At 40.9% G+C, this 15,030-nt stretch overlaps 1 protein-coding gene across 2 annotated transcripts in view; it reads left to right on the top strand.

The window, feature by feature from the left end:
* LOC113056341 (protein bicaudal C homolog 1-like) overlaps positions 1–15,030 on the top strand; it is a 92,555-nt gene that overhangs the window by 64,936 nt on the left and 12,589 nt on the right. For both annotated transcript variants that reach the window (XM_026223073.1, XM_026223074.1), the window contains exons 7-10: positions 7,651–7,839; positions 10,074–10,325; positions 11,842–11,973; positions 14,005–14,224. In XM_026223073.1, coding sequence (XP_026078858.1) covers positions 7,651–7,839; positions 10,074–10,325; positions 11,842–11,973; positions 14,005–14,224 — 793 coding nt within the window. The remainder of the gene's footprint in view (positions 1–7,650; positions 7,840–10,073; positions 10,326–11,841; positions 11,974–14,004; positions 14,225–15,030) is intronic.

Below are 15,030 nucleotides of genomic sequence, written 5' to 3'. Positions count from 1 at the left end.
ACTTTTGCAGGGAGCCAAGGTCTTCAGTAAGTTGGACCTCCGCAATGCTTATCACCTGGTTCGGATTCGAGAGGGGGATGAGTGGAAGACAGCATTCAACACTCCTTCGGGACATTATGAGTACCGGGTGCTACCCTTTGGCCTGACAAATGCCCCAGCTGTCTTCCAGGCCCTGGTTAATGACGTGTTGCGAGACATGGTTAACAAGTTTGTCTTTGTGTACCTAGATGACATTCTTATTTTCTCTCCTTCACTTCAGGTACACACCCAACACGTGCGCCAGGTGCTACAACGGCTGCTGGAGAACCAGCTATATGTTAAAGCGGAGAAGTGCGTTTTCCACTCCAAGTCAGTTCCCTTCCTGGGCTATATCATTTCGGCGGAGGGAATCAAAGCTGATCCCGCTAAGGTAAGGGCCGTAGCCGAGTGGCCACCTCCAGACTCACGTAAGGCACTGCAGCGGTTTCTGGGATTTGCCAACTTCTACAGGCGCTTCATCAGAAACTTTAGTCAGGTTGCTGCACCCTTGACAGCTCTTACTTCCACTAAGGTACCGTTTAGGTGGAATTTGAAGGCTCAGGAGGCCTTTAATGACCTAAAGTCCCGATTCATTTCTGCTCCTGTTCTTTCATTTCCAGACCCTGAACGCCAGTTTATTGTGGAGGTGGATGCTTCTGAGATTGGAGTAGGTGCGGTCCTTTCTCAGAGATCCCCCAGAGATGGGAAGGTACATCCCTGTGCCTACTACTCTCACCGCCTGAGCCCAGCAGAACGGAATTATGACGTAGGGAACCGGGAACTGTTGGCGGTCAGGCTAGCCTTGGGTGAGTGGCGTCACTGGTTGGAGGGGTCAGCACAGCCCTTCTTGGTTTGGACGGACCATAAGAACTTGGAATATGTCCGTTCGGCCAAGAGGGTGAGTTCACGCCAGGCCCGATGGGCACTCTTCTTTGGCCGGTTCAACTTCTCTCTCTCGTATCGCCCAGGCTCCAAAAATATAAAACCTGATGCCCTCTCCCGTCTTTACAGAGATACAAAAGGAACCAGTGTATCTACTGAAACAATTATCCCTAAAGAGATTGTGGTAGGGTCCCTCTCCTGGGACGTGGAGAGGAGAGTGCTGGAAGCCATACGAGAGAGAGAGGTGCCGAGGGAGTGCCCAGAGGGTAGACTTTTCGTGCCGGATGGGCTGCGCCCTGAAGTCCTCCAGTGGGGGCATTCATCCAAGTTAGTCTGTCATCCTGGGGTTCGGAGATCTCTGGCTGCCATCCGCCAGCGATTTTGGTGGCCATCCATGGCCCAGGACGTCAGGCAGTTTGTGTTTGCCTGCCCAATTTGCGCCCAGAACAAGAGTTCTAATCAGCCTCCTGTTGGTCTGCTACAGCCCTTACCCATCCCCTCCCGCCCCTGGTCACACATAGCCCTTGACTTTGTCACTGGTCTTCCACCATCGAGGGGTAACACCGTAGTATTGACGGTGGTTGATCGCTTCTCTAAAGCGGCCCATTTCATCCCCCTTCCCAAACTGCCTTCAGCTAAGGAGACCGCTCAAGTGGTGGTTGACCACATCTTCCGGATTCATGGCCTTCCGGTGGACGTGGTTTCTGATAGGGGGCCACAGTTTGTCTCCCGATTCTGGAAGGAGTTCTGTCGACAGATCGGGGCCTCTACGAGTCTGTCGTCAGGTTTTCACCCTCAGACCAATGGGCAGTCCGAGCGGGCAAACCAGGTTTTGGAACAAGCTCTCCGCTGCCTCACGTCCCATAATCCGAGTTCTTGGAGCCAACAGTTATCCTGGATTGAATATGCCCATAACTCCTTGCCAGTGGCGGCCACAGGTATGTCTCCATTCCAGTGCTCCATTGGTTTTCAACCTCCTATGTTCCCCTCACAGGAACCCGATGCTGCTGTTCCGTCTGCCTTAGCCTTCGTCCGCAGGTGTCGCCGCACCTGGAGGAGGGCTGAGGAAACCTTGGCTCGGGTTTCCAGACGAACCAAAGCAGCGGCTGACCGTCACCGTATTCCTGCTCCCCGCTACGTATGTGGTCAGAGAGTATGGCTGTCTACCAAGGACCTTCCTCTCCGGGTGGCTTCTCGCAAGTTAGCCCCCAGGTTCATGGGGCCATATCAGATCACCAAGGTATTGAGTCCGGTGGCGGTAAAGCTCAAGTTACCTCCCATACTTGGTCGGGTACACCCAGTCTTTCATGTTTCTCGGGTCAAGCCTGTGTTTCATTCTCGCCTTAACCCATCTGCTACTAACCCTCCCCCTCCCCGTCTAGTGGATGGTTCCCCAGCCTTCACTGTCAGGAGGTTGCTGGATGTCAGACGTCGTGGTCGGGGATTTCAGTATCTGGTGGACTGGGAGGGATATGGTCCGGATGAGAGGAGTTGGGTCCCGGCTCGGGATATTCTGGATCGGTCGCTGATCGAGGACTTCAACCGGCAGCGTGGTGGTACCTTCCCTGGAGCGCCAGGGGGCGCTCCTGGGGAGGGGGGTAATGTCACGCCCCCGGGCTGATCTGTCTGTTTTTCCCCATAGTGTGTGTTGTTTACACTTACCATGTGCTTCTGTGTCACCGTGGTGCCCGTCTCCGCCCTCTTGTTTCATTATTATCTTGTTATTGGTCACCATCACCTGCTCTGCATTATGATAATCACTCCTTCTCTATTTAGTCTCCTCATGTGTGCTGTCTGTTGTCAGATCGTCGAGTTGTTTTCGTCCTTGTCTCAACTTTATCCACATCCCTTGTTTAGCCTACACAGAGATCGTGCCCGTTTTGTTTTCATCCTCTAGTTTGTTTGTTTTTTCCCTCTTCCTCCTGCTTTCAGGCAGCGCTACTCTCCAGCCTTCCGTGTTAGAGCTCACCGATCGCTGTCACTCCTCTTCTTCGCCGCGCCACAGCGCGCCACCAGTTCCCCGCCTCAACAGCGCCCCCGCCTCCCTGTCAGTTTGTCCGGGCATTGCATCAGAGGATTTCCTAGTGGAATTCGTCCAGGAGGCTCTTTTGGATCTGCTCCAGACTGCCCTGTTCCTGGATAGTTTTTTGTTAATTCTCATTTTTATTTTTTTCTCTGTCCTTTGGAATTAAGCCATCTAATAAACTGACCTTTTGAGCACCTGCAACTGAGTCCCAGTCTCGCCCCTTGACAATGGTTGCATGTTGTCTATGAAAACAGAAAGTAAATATAGAAGTTACTGATTCCACAGAAAGTCAGAGAAAAGCTTAGACTTCTTGTTTGTAAAAGATCGGAATACAGCACTCCAAATTCCTTATTATCAATAAGCAAAACAAAAGCACAGAAGGTTTTTGTTTGAAAAGCTTCACATAGCCTATGCACAAGCCTTTGCATAAAAAATAAGCATGGTTATGTTTTTAATAGCTGAAAATGAGGAGAACCATTAACAAAGATGAATGATTGAAATTCCAAAGCTCACTTCATGATGGATACCATGCTCCCATCTAAAGTTGAACCTTAAAATAAACATATCCTTGTCTAAAGGGAGAGTGACTGTCCCAACCACATCAAAAGGGGCAGAGAATGTCTTTCATTTTGGCCCCCGGTACAGAATATGAGGGTTACTGGAGCCCCCGAAGCATATGGGACTGATCAGAGCCACATTTTTAAGGCTTAGCCATTCATTCTGTTTACCAATTCAGTTTGGCAAGGCACTGTTTCCTTGGCTTTTGATGACCCTAAATCACAGTAGAATGATGGGAAATATTTGCTTATTCCGCTTTGTTTCTAAAGACTTCATTGCTTGAAAGTCGGCCAAATGCCCTGCTAGCAGTAACTGTAATTTTTATCAGCATTCATTCAGATAAAATCATTATGCACACAGCTGATTGTACACTGTGTGCATTTACAGTCAATCTATTTCTTAGCTGTGGCTATAGTCCCAAAATGCAATCTTGTTCACAGCTAAGCAGGAGTTGATTTTTTGAAGCATTCAAACAAAAATGAAAATTTACCCACCCTCGGACCATCCTAAGTGTAGATTAGTTTTTCTTCATCAGTTTTGGAGAAATTTTGTATTCCATCACTTCCTTACCAATGGATTCTCTTCAGTGAAGTGGTGCTGTCAGAATGACAGTACGAATTCATCAATGTGTTTTAACTCTAAACCATCACTTCTGGCCAAAAGTCCACAATATCCATAATAATGCTATAAGAAAGCAGCAGGTGTAATGCACACAAGCTTTTTGCTTCGGAGCTTAGCGACAACATCATTCTGCTCCATCCAGTACCTTCAAGTGACTATGAGTTCAAAGCACCTGTGGAACCATGTAAGCATTGCACTGCACACTCAGACCCCTCTGTGATCCGCTCACAAGCTGCCAGATTTGGGACCCTGCATTCCACCTCGCTGCTCTCCTTGCGGGAGGTTCCATTGGTCCTGCTTGCACGGTTTCTGGGTGCTTGGCTTGCGCTATCCAGCCTGTCTTGCTGGCTTTGGTGGACCATCAGCCTCGGCTATGCGATTCTGTTCACCCGGCGTCCCCCCAAATCCAGTGGTGTCCACTTCACAATAGTGAAGGCTGCCGATGCTCCAGTCTTGCGTAGCGGAGATCGTGAAGGATTGGGTTTTACAGCACTTCGTTCATTGTACCAAAGAAAGGCGGTGGGTTACGGCCAATCTTGGACAAATTAGATATAAATTAAATATTACGTCATCGCGGTGTTGCCGGAAGTTCGCTTTGAGTGCACACGAATTGCGGCAACACCGCAATGATGTCATATTTGCCGCGCTCACCCAAGCAAACTTGCAAATGTGTAGAGTATAAATCAGCCTTGTTACAGAGAAAGGGGCCGATGGGGTTCGTCTTTGGGAGAAAAAATTCACAGATTTTTTTTTTTTAATTTATTGTTTTTATTTAAATGTATGTGTGTGTACTTCTAGGATGTTTGGTTGGTAAAATAAATGTTGTCAATTCAAATCAGAGAGTCTTCCATGTCTGGAATGGATGTATTCTTGAGTCTATAAGGTAACAACAATATAATGAGATAACCTTGTTTAAAATTGGTTTGGCTAAAAGAACATTTTGGTTTCGTCTATACCAGGGGTTCCCAAACCTTTCCATTCTACAACCCACCTAGACAAGTGTAATCTATTTCACGACCCACCAAAATAATTCTGAAAAAAATAAAATGGTTGACATTACTTTAAGCCTAATCTTACATAAAAGTTTGATGACAGAAATTAAGTATTTAAGAAAAATAACAATTTTATTTTAGAGTACAACTGAAAATTTTACTACTAATATTTAAGTTTTAATTTTTGTTTACAGACGTTAAAATATGAAGTGTCCATAAAAACGTGAAACAGGCTCATTCCAGTGAACTGTAATCTGTGCTGATGTGTTTTGTTGCAGAAAATGCATTCATGATCCTTCCGTGTGTCGGCGAGAACGGAGCACAATCCAACACTTTTTTTGAAAAGCATAAGAAGCAAAGCAGAACTATCTAAAACAGTTTGGAGATGAAAATATTTGTGAAATAGGTAAAAATAATAATAATAATAAACATATGTGTCTCGTTTTAAATAAACAAACAAACAAAAAAAACTGGGTGACATTTAGCTCAGACTAATGTATTGTATTTTTGCAATGGTTAAATGTTCAGCAATATCTTCAAAAGATCTCTGAACTTTGGCAAATTTTTCTCTAAACAGAGATGATACGTCAAGGAAATATTGCAAATTTTGTTATGTGGAAATGTTTAAATCTTGTAGTGTTACAATTAACCCTGCATTTGTGCCCTGCTCACCCTGTGCATGTGAAATGCTTTTTACAAACTGTTTCCCGAACAAAAAAAAGTGCAAAGTTAAAATGCAAATTTAGCTGCAGCCAAGTGACTTTGTGCAACCCACCTTGTTCCATTCTGTGACCCACAAGTGGGTCGCGACCCAGAGTTTGAAAACCCCTGGTCTATACTACTAGGTACTTGTCAATATTACAGAATAGGTTGAATAGAATGGCATTACTAAAAATAAACTAAAATACCATTTTCATTGACTAAAACTAGACTAAATGTCATCAGTTTTCGTAGACTAAAACTAGACTAGACTAAAAAGACTAAGAGTCGGAAGGATCTGAGGTCAATTCATGCCATTCGTATTCCTGGCCTGCTCAACTGTACAGCCGATGAGCTGTCTTGAGCTATGCTTCAGGGAGAGTGGCGACTCCATCCCTGGATGGTCCAGCTGATTTGGAGACGTTTCAGATCTACTCAGGTAGACATGTTTGCTTCTCCAGAGACCTCTCACTGTCAGTTGTTCTACTGTGGGGCCTTATTGGCCCATTCGGAACTGGTTCCCTGGATTTGTGCGACAGCCCCTCCCTGGCAGATTCCTCTGAGGAAGGATCCACTGACTCCACGGATCTCCAGACCTCTGGAAACTTTAAGTCTGGTCCCTGGATGGAACGCATAGGTTCTAGGTGACCTATCCCAAGAGGTAGTTGACACCATCACTGTGGTGAGAGCCACATCTACGAGACACTTGTCTCGCCTGTTCGTCAAGTAGTGTTCTTCTCATCAAGAATAATCTTGATTCCCTTGCCTGGCTATGTGCCCAAGGTTCCTACTACTTCCTTCAGGGATCAAGTAGTGAACCTGCAAGCACTGCCCCCAGAGGAGGAAGACCTATCCCTAGATTTGCTCTGTCCCGTCCGAGCCCTGAGATGCTACGTAGACCAGAGACAAAGCTTTAGGACCTCAGACCAGCTCTTTGTCTGTTACGGAGGCCTGGCTATAGGGGAAGGTCGTCTCTAAACAGCCATCACCCTGGCTTATCAGGCACAGGGTGTGCCCTGCCCATTCAGGTTGCGTGCTCACTCAACTAGAAGTATTGCATCCTCCTGGACGCTGACTCGTGGTGCCTCGCTGACAGATATCTGTAGAGATGCGGACTAGGCAACCCCCTTACACGATCGCTAGGTTCTATAGTCTTCGGGTGGAGCTGGTATCCTCCTGTGTTCTCACTTCAAACGGGTAGTGGCACTGAGAAGTCCTAACTTGCTCTAACTTGCTAAAATGTACTGTAGGCCCTGTAGAGCTTCTCCGTCCCCTTGGCAGCCAGATGTGGCAGAACAGAATCCTTAACAACCGGTAGAAGGCTGGGTTTCATATGTGAGACCTAAGTGGATCCCATATGTGTAAAGTCCACTGGATACAGTAGCTTCAGAGCCTGTATTTCCCAGGCAGACTTCTGCCATTTCCAGGAGGGTTACAATCACCTCCAATTTTTCATATGCACCTAAATGGATGTTCATATGTGTATATGTTTAGACTCACATTCTGACGACACCTATTCACTGCAGAGGATTTAAAAATAAAAATAATACTTTTAGGATTTTACATGTGTGCATTCAACCCAACTCATTTTTTCACAAGGTTTGAATCTGTTCCTGGCCAGGCTCCTGTCTTTTTTTTCATAGTTTCCTGTTTACTCTATTCTGTCTCTTTGTATCAAAATGTTTCAAAAGCCCCCCAAAAAAGAAATGGCCATTTGAACCAGATTGGGTCTGTTGATGGATTACCCATAATCCTTCCCCTGCCACCAGCAGAAATCACAAAATTGATATCCATCTAATAAATATAATTCAATATCGTATAGATTAACTGCTGGGTTTTTTGGTCTTTTTTCAGGAGCTGCTTCCACTGGTGTTGATGTTCGAGCTGCCAGTCATAGTGCAGCTGAACCCTGACCCCAGCTCTCCTGCCATCCAGCACATCTCCCAGACATACAACATCTCTGTGGCCTTCAAACAGAGGTCCAGACTCTATGGAGCAACAGGAGTGGTGCGGGGCTCGCAGAATAATTCTGCAGCCGTGAAGGTGAGACATTCATAAACATCTATATGGGGCAGGTTATGTTGTTTTTTCGTGGGAATTGAACACAACCTTTTGCTCTACTAACGCAATGCTCTACCACTGAGCCACAGGAGGGTTGTGAAAATTTTGTAGTGAAAGTGTTTGTGAAAGTGTTGATTATTTATATTGAGTAAGGGTTTTTTTCTCAGGACAAAAATCTGAGAAGCAGATTGATTTCTGTAAGTAAAATATCAGGGTTTCTGAGGGCTTAAAAGTCTTATTTCAAGATTCCACAAAAAAGGTCTTAAAAGGGGCATTAGATGTTGCATGTATTGCTAAACATCTTCTTCAGTATTTTTGTCTTGTTTTCCAGTTCAAATATCTAAACATTCTAAAATGAAGATATATTTACTTGAGATGAAGATATGAGGTAAAAATTGTATTTGTTTGTTCATTTGTTTTTTAAACAAGAACCAATATCTGTAAATGGGATATGAAAATTTATTTTCCATTTGAGTTCAGTTGTTTTTCCTTAGTCAATTTGTTGATATTTATTTATTTATTATTATTATTATTAATAATAATATTTCATAAAATGTACCTTCACAGAACCTACAGAAACCCTAAATTTTAAAAGCATATTCCTATGGGGTGATATGTTTGCAAGCATTTTCATCTCCTAAAGGGAACCTCCTCAGTAGCTCCAGAAAAGATCACAGTAAATCCTCCAGCACAAACCTACACAACCTGTGGTCTTTGTGTGTCTGTGATGTTTGCCGGTGGCACTGAACTCTTCATGTTGTGCTAATGACTGCCGACAACACTTTAGACTGAGGGTCTAGTGTGGGAACCTTCTTCCATCTCTGGTCTTGAGGAAGGGCCTAGGGCTGGAGTTGCCCTGTGGGCTGCTGGCTATGCCTGGAATGTGTTAAGAGCTAGAGTGAGGATTTATTTGCCAAAACCGCCTACGAACATGGCCAGAAAGGAACCCCATAAGAGCCCCTTTGCCTTTCCTCTCTTCCCCTAGTTTTATGGCGTGCTGAAAGAAACTCCCAGATGTAGGTCATTCTCAGGTTTGTTTATGCCAGATGGAAAAGCAAGAACATAAAGAGGTTCTTGTTTACTAAAATATGCTCCATTAATGTGAAATAAAGCATATTATGTTTTTTTTTTTTATTTTTATTTTTTGCCTTTGTAAGGGCTATTTTTATTATAACCTTATTAAATGTATGTGTTGTCTTTTATGTCAAATACCTTTTTATTACAATTACTTCTATCAATAAGAAAACTATGGACAATTACCAATAACATTTAATCAACAAAAGCCATCTTTAGACTGCAAACTGGGCACAGAAGCTGCATCTGAAATGGCAATATGTTTGATAAAAGCAAACCATAACATCTTAATAGCATAAAAACAAAACCATGGAAGCTTGTTTCTACCACTAGATTAAAAAACATTTATAATAAAAAGGTTATTGCAACCTTTTATCTCAAAAGTCTTTATTTCTTGCAATTTTGAGTTGACATCTCACAAATTCACATAATTCTTAGAACTGTGAGTTTATATCTTGTAATTGTAACTTATAAATTCACATTCACGCATTTATACAGTATCTCGCAATTCTGAGAAAGATCAGTTAAATGTAAAAAATGAATAATTGCAACTTTATCTTCTCCCTCAGTTCTCGCAATTGCAAGAAATAAAGTCTTTATAAATATATATAAATATTTATATTTATAAATAAAGTTATAAAATTCTGATTTAAAAAAAAAGTAAGCTCACAATTCTAATATTAGAACTTTAGATGTAAACTTGCAATACCAAGAAAAAATTCAGAATTTTTGGCAGAAACAAGCTTCCATAATAGTATATAAACTAGCAATAGCAATTCTGAGAAAAAAAGTCAGATTTGCTTTATGTAAACTTAAAATTGCGACATATAGAGTGTGAAATGTAAACTCACAATTCAGAGAAAGTCCAAATTGAGAGATATAAACTTGCAATTGCAAGAATAAAAAATATTGTTTGAGATAAGAAGCCGAATTTTTTTAGTAGAAATGACCTTCCATACAAAACAGAGACTCAAAATGCTGCAGTCAACACTTTTTGTTTGTGACAGTTGTAATAGATTAAGCTTAATTGTGCAGGGGCATTTCTTTGCCTCCTAACCTTGAATTTTGGAGGCAGTTTTGTTCATTTCGGTGGCATTTTTGCCATTTGTCCCCGTTAATTTCCAACCCTGGTGTCGTTGCAGAGAGGCACGGCAGTGTTACTGGAGCACCTCGCGGGCAGCTTGGCCAGCTCCATAACAGTCAGCACACAGCTTGACATCGCACCCCAGCACCACCTCTTCATGATGGGCCGCAACGGAAGCAACATCAAGCACATCATGCAGCGCACAGGAGCGCAGGTCCACTTCCCAGACCCAAACTGTCCGCAGAAGAAATCCACCGTCTACGTGCAGGGAACCATTGACTCTGTGTGTCTGGCTCGCCAGTACCTGATGGTGAGAGATTTTTTTTTGTTCTTTGTTTCTCATCCCACAGCGTTTGTGCTGAAATGAATGAAAAAAATTCCACACTTGCAGCGCAGTGACTCATTTTCATTTTACTGTTATACTCTTGTTTTTCAGTAATAGGGTCAATGACATGATGCTTATTTTGTTTGTCCTAATTTATCAATTTATTATTAAATAAATAAATAAAAAAGAAATAGGAATGATATCATAGAAAAGACCCCTGCAGACCCTCACGACTTTGTGTGAAGGTCAATAAATATCTTACAACATCAGATAATTTGAAATTTTTATGAGAGTTAATAGCAATGCACTGAAATTTTTGCAACCAAAAATATTTGGCCAAAATGTAATTTTCGGTTTCTAACAAAACAATTTTAGAGGGCCAAAGTCATTAATCAAATTAATTTACAGCTTGTAAACAATATCACAAATATTACATAATGTTACATTTACTTTAAAAAAAAACATATTTATTATGTTTTTTGTTTAAATGTCTATGTTTCAACAACTAACAAATGTGTGATTAAAAAGTTATACATAAAAACAACTTTTTTGTTTGTTTTTGTTTTTTTGTTTTTGTTTTTGAGTGTTCATTTTTAAAGTTGATTATTTTTGGTTTCTTTTTTAAATTTTTAATTACTTTTTTTTCAGTAAATAGCCATCTATCAACTGCAAAGTAAACCAGAACACCTTAGAATGTATTACGAATGTTGTCAAGCTGAACAGGCGAGCATGTATTTTCTTCAAAAAATTTAAAGCTTTAGTTTCTCTCAACTCTCATCTAATTTCATCTTCCCTCAAGCCATTACAAAAAGCAACTCTGGTTTGTCGAATTATGTAGTGGTCTTTTTCAAATTAATGGTCTCCAACCAACACAGAAGAATATTAAACTGTCAAAGGCAGGGGCACCAGAAGAAAAACCCAATTCTTTTGAGGAACACACAAGTGGAGAGCCTTCCCTCGCTCCGAAATCAAAACAATTAGCCCTCCAGCACACTGTGGTCCTCTCTGGAGACAGATATCAGCCGTCTGACCCCGCAAGTCCTGATTTAAACACTCATCTGGAGGCAGAGGGAAGACACCATACTCAAGAATAATTTATTCACAGTTTTTGGCTCAGTTTAGATCCATTAAGGCCATTTTTAGCATTCACATTTATGACTGTCATAGCAGGCTTCCCACCACACAAATGGCTCTAGAACTTTTCCTGCATATGTAGCAGTTTCTTAAATGCCTGCGGAGTTAGCTGTGTCGGGAGAGGAAAAAGAAGGTCAAGGCCCAGTAAAATGAAAGCCTTACGTCTGGAGAACCTGCCGCTGTTTTTCTTTTCAACATGAGAAGTAGGTGATTTATCACTGCTGAATAACTGTAGCTTTGCTGCTTTAGGACATAGGCCAACAGAGTCCTTGAAACACTTAAAGTTCGACTTTATGAATGATTTACAAGGGTGCAGAAAAACTTTGTTTATTTCTTTCTCTCGCTTTCTTCCTTGTGCTTTCTGCAGGGCTGCCTGCCACTGGTGCTGATGTTTGATATCAAAGAGGACATCGAGGTGGAACCGCAGTGCATTACTTCCCTAATGGAACAGCTTGATGTGTTCATTAGTGTCAAACCCAAACCCAAGCAACCTAGCAAGGTTTGCACACTCACAGCCACAAACTCTGACCTAAACCCAACCTTACTGTACATATGCAACATTTATCACATATGGTGGTGGATACTTTTGGATGTCACACTCCTAGCTTTTCTCATAACTTACCATTTTTACATAGGGATTCTTAGTGGATGTATAAAGTCAGTTCTCCTCAAGTTCAAAGTGAAATTCACAGTAAAATAATGACAACTGTTGTTGTCAGATCTTTACAAAAAAATAAAGTAACATTTATAACAAAATATTAAATGTGTGTGTGTAACATAAAATATAATGTAACTAACTGATAAGATAAACCTAAAAAACTGTTATAAGAAACGTGGTAATGAAAAAATTTATTTTCACTGTAAATTATGATTCCAAAAACGTATTATATCAAATGTATTGTTAGATATATTACAGTTATATAGTTATTCACCAGATAAACGAAACTTGTTAACAAATGTTTAAAAAAAGTTTTTATCATATCATTTTAGTCTTTTATCATTAAAATTACAATTATTTTTTTACAGTGTGCATATATTTAAAAAAAAAAAATTTATATATATTTTAAATAAATGCTGCACTTTTGAACTTTCTGTTCATCAAAGAATCTTGTGTCAGTTTCAACAAAATTAAAAAAAAAAAAAAAAACGAATCAGCATAATGTGACACTGAAGATTGGAATGGAATTACATTTTAAAATAAATTACATTTTAAAATACATTCATACAGAAAAATAAAAAAATAAGTTGTAATGTTTCACAATATTAAAATGTTTACTATATTTCTAATCAAATAAATGCAGCTTTGGTGAGCATAAGAGACTTTCAAAAACATCTTACTGACCCTAGTAGTCCCAGTCGTCTAATAGGAACATTCATACATTTTGAAGTCTCCAGATTTCTGATGTCCCCATGTAAGACACCTTGAATCTTCAGATCAAGCATTAAGACGCCTAGTCTTATAAAAGTAATGTATGGAACGGATAGGATTTGTGGGTAGTTTACTAGCAGTATGTGGAAAAACTGGGAACGCTTCACATCCTTGGTCATGGTCAAGAGTGAAATCCTATCCTGTGTTTTAGGCTGAATGGCAGCCTACACTGTAAATTATCAGTCTTGGTATAAACCTCTATTTTTCCATTTCAGTGATTTGTGTTGATGCCTCTGGCTTCTCTTCTTTCACTCTGCTAATAGATTGCTAGTGACTAGTATATACAGTACATGTGCTAAGAAGGAATTACTTTATAAACCCCCAATTGAGAGGCAAATATGAGGACATGTAAGTATAGCCACAGAAAATCTCCACTCTCAGATCCATTTTAGTTCAGCAAGCTCAAACACGTATTCCATGAATTAAAGGGATAGTGAGAAATAAAAATATCATTGATCTTTTGAAATAAAAGAACATGATGTTAAATGAAAACATATACTTTATATACATTTTACTTTAAAACATACTGAAATCAGAAATCTGAATTTACTTCCTATCAAAAAAAAGAGCATCTATCTATTGAATCTAAGCAGCAGAAACTCCCAGACAACAAAATAATGATAAAACAACTAATGACTAACAACTAATGATAAAAGTGAAGTGCTATTTCTTACAGTGTGAAGCACCTTCTACTCTGCAGATTCTTTTACATCCACAATATATAATAATAATAATAATGATGATTTAACTCCCTTTATAAGGAAACACTAACTACATTATATTCATAATTATGCCAACACTTGAAGAGTGGGAAAAATCACTTTGAAACTGACTCCAACAGAATTTGTCATCTGTGTCGTTATCGGTATAGTTTAAATTGAGAAAGATTTTTACAACTTTATCATTAAAGTCATAGTCTTTGGTGTGAGCAGGCCTTTACTGTCTAGATGATTACTAATTATTCTATTGTTGTTGAAACAACTTCTGCTGTTGTTATTTTTGGAATGACACCAATCAGACACAGTGTTAATAAAATATAGCACCTACTAGTGGATGGGAGCTGATTTCTAAACTGTAAATCTCTTTTGTCTGGGCTGTCAGTCAGTGATAGTGAAGAGTGTGGAGAGGAACGCTCTGAACATGTATGAGGCCAGGCGTTATCTGTTGGGTTTGGAGAGCAGTGGTGTATCAATCCCTACCAACAGCATCACCAGCAGTAACAGCAGCGGTCCTCCGTCTGGCCCTGCTCCACCTCCACCTCTCAGCTGCCCTGTTGGCCTCGACATCCTGGCCTCTGCCGGCCTCGGCCTCACCAGCCTGGGTAGGAAGAGAATACATTTATTTTCCCATGGCTATTAAAGTTCATCTAGTCTTCTAATCAACTTCTAAACATCTTTTTGTGTGTGTGTGTGCATGTGTGGACTGAAACTGGAGAACACTTCACAGTATTCAAAAGTAAAAAATGCAGGGATGTGGGAACAATACAAAAAGCAAGGGGGCATTATTATTAGGCATGTAAGTGAGTGCAAAGCATAACAGGATTACCACTTCCACTAACTATGCCATTGCTGGTTCTGCCGACTAAACCAGTTTTCTTAGACTTCTGCGTGGTCCTGAATTTGTAGTTTTACTGTACATGAGTTTTGCATTTTTTTCTTTGCATTAAAGATGAGTAAAAAGAGTCCCCTTTTTTCCCCTTTTTTTAGTCCCCAAAAAAAGTAGGGGGACTAAAATGTGACTAAAAGAATTTAGTCAGGAGTCTAAATCACTAAAATGATGTAAAAATTAACACTACATTAGCTGAACAGCAGAATGAGATGTAATTCTTGCACAGTAAGAGCTTTTTAAAAATGAAAATGAGCTACAAATTTACTCACCGTCAGGTCGTTCGAGATGCAGATGGGTTGTATCTTCATCTGAACAGATTAGGAGAAATGTAGCATTCCATTACTTGCTCACCAATGGATCCTCTGCAGTGAATGGGTGCCGTCAGAAAGAGAGTCCAAACAGCTGATAAAAACACCACAATAATCCACACCACTCCAGTCCATCATTCCATCAATGTCTTTTGAAAAGCTGTTGCAAGAAACAAATCAACTGTTTGGACTCTAATTCTGACGGCACCCA

Source organism: Carassius auratus, chromosome 37 (assembly GCF_003368295.1).
Source record: "Carassius auratus strain Wakin chromosome 37, ASM336829v1, whole genome shotgun sequence".
Lineage (NCBI taxonomy): Eukaryota > Metazoa > Chordata > Actinopteri > Cypriniformes > Cyprinidae > Carassius > Carassius auratus.
This window is presented reverse-complemented; position numbering and strand designations above follow the sequence as displayed.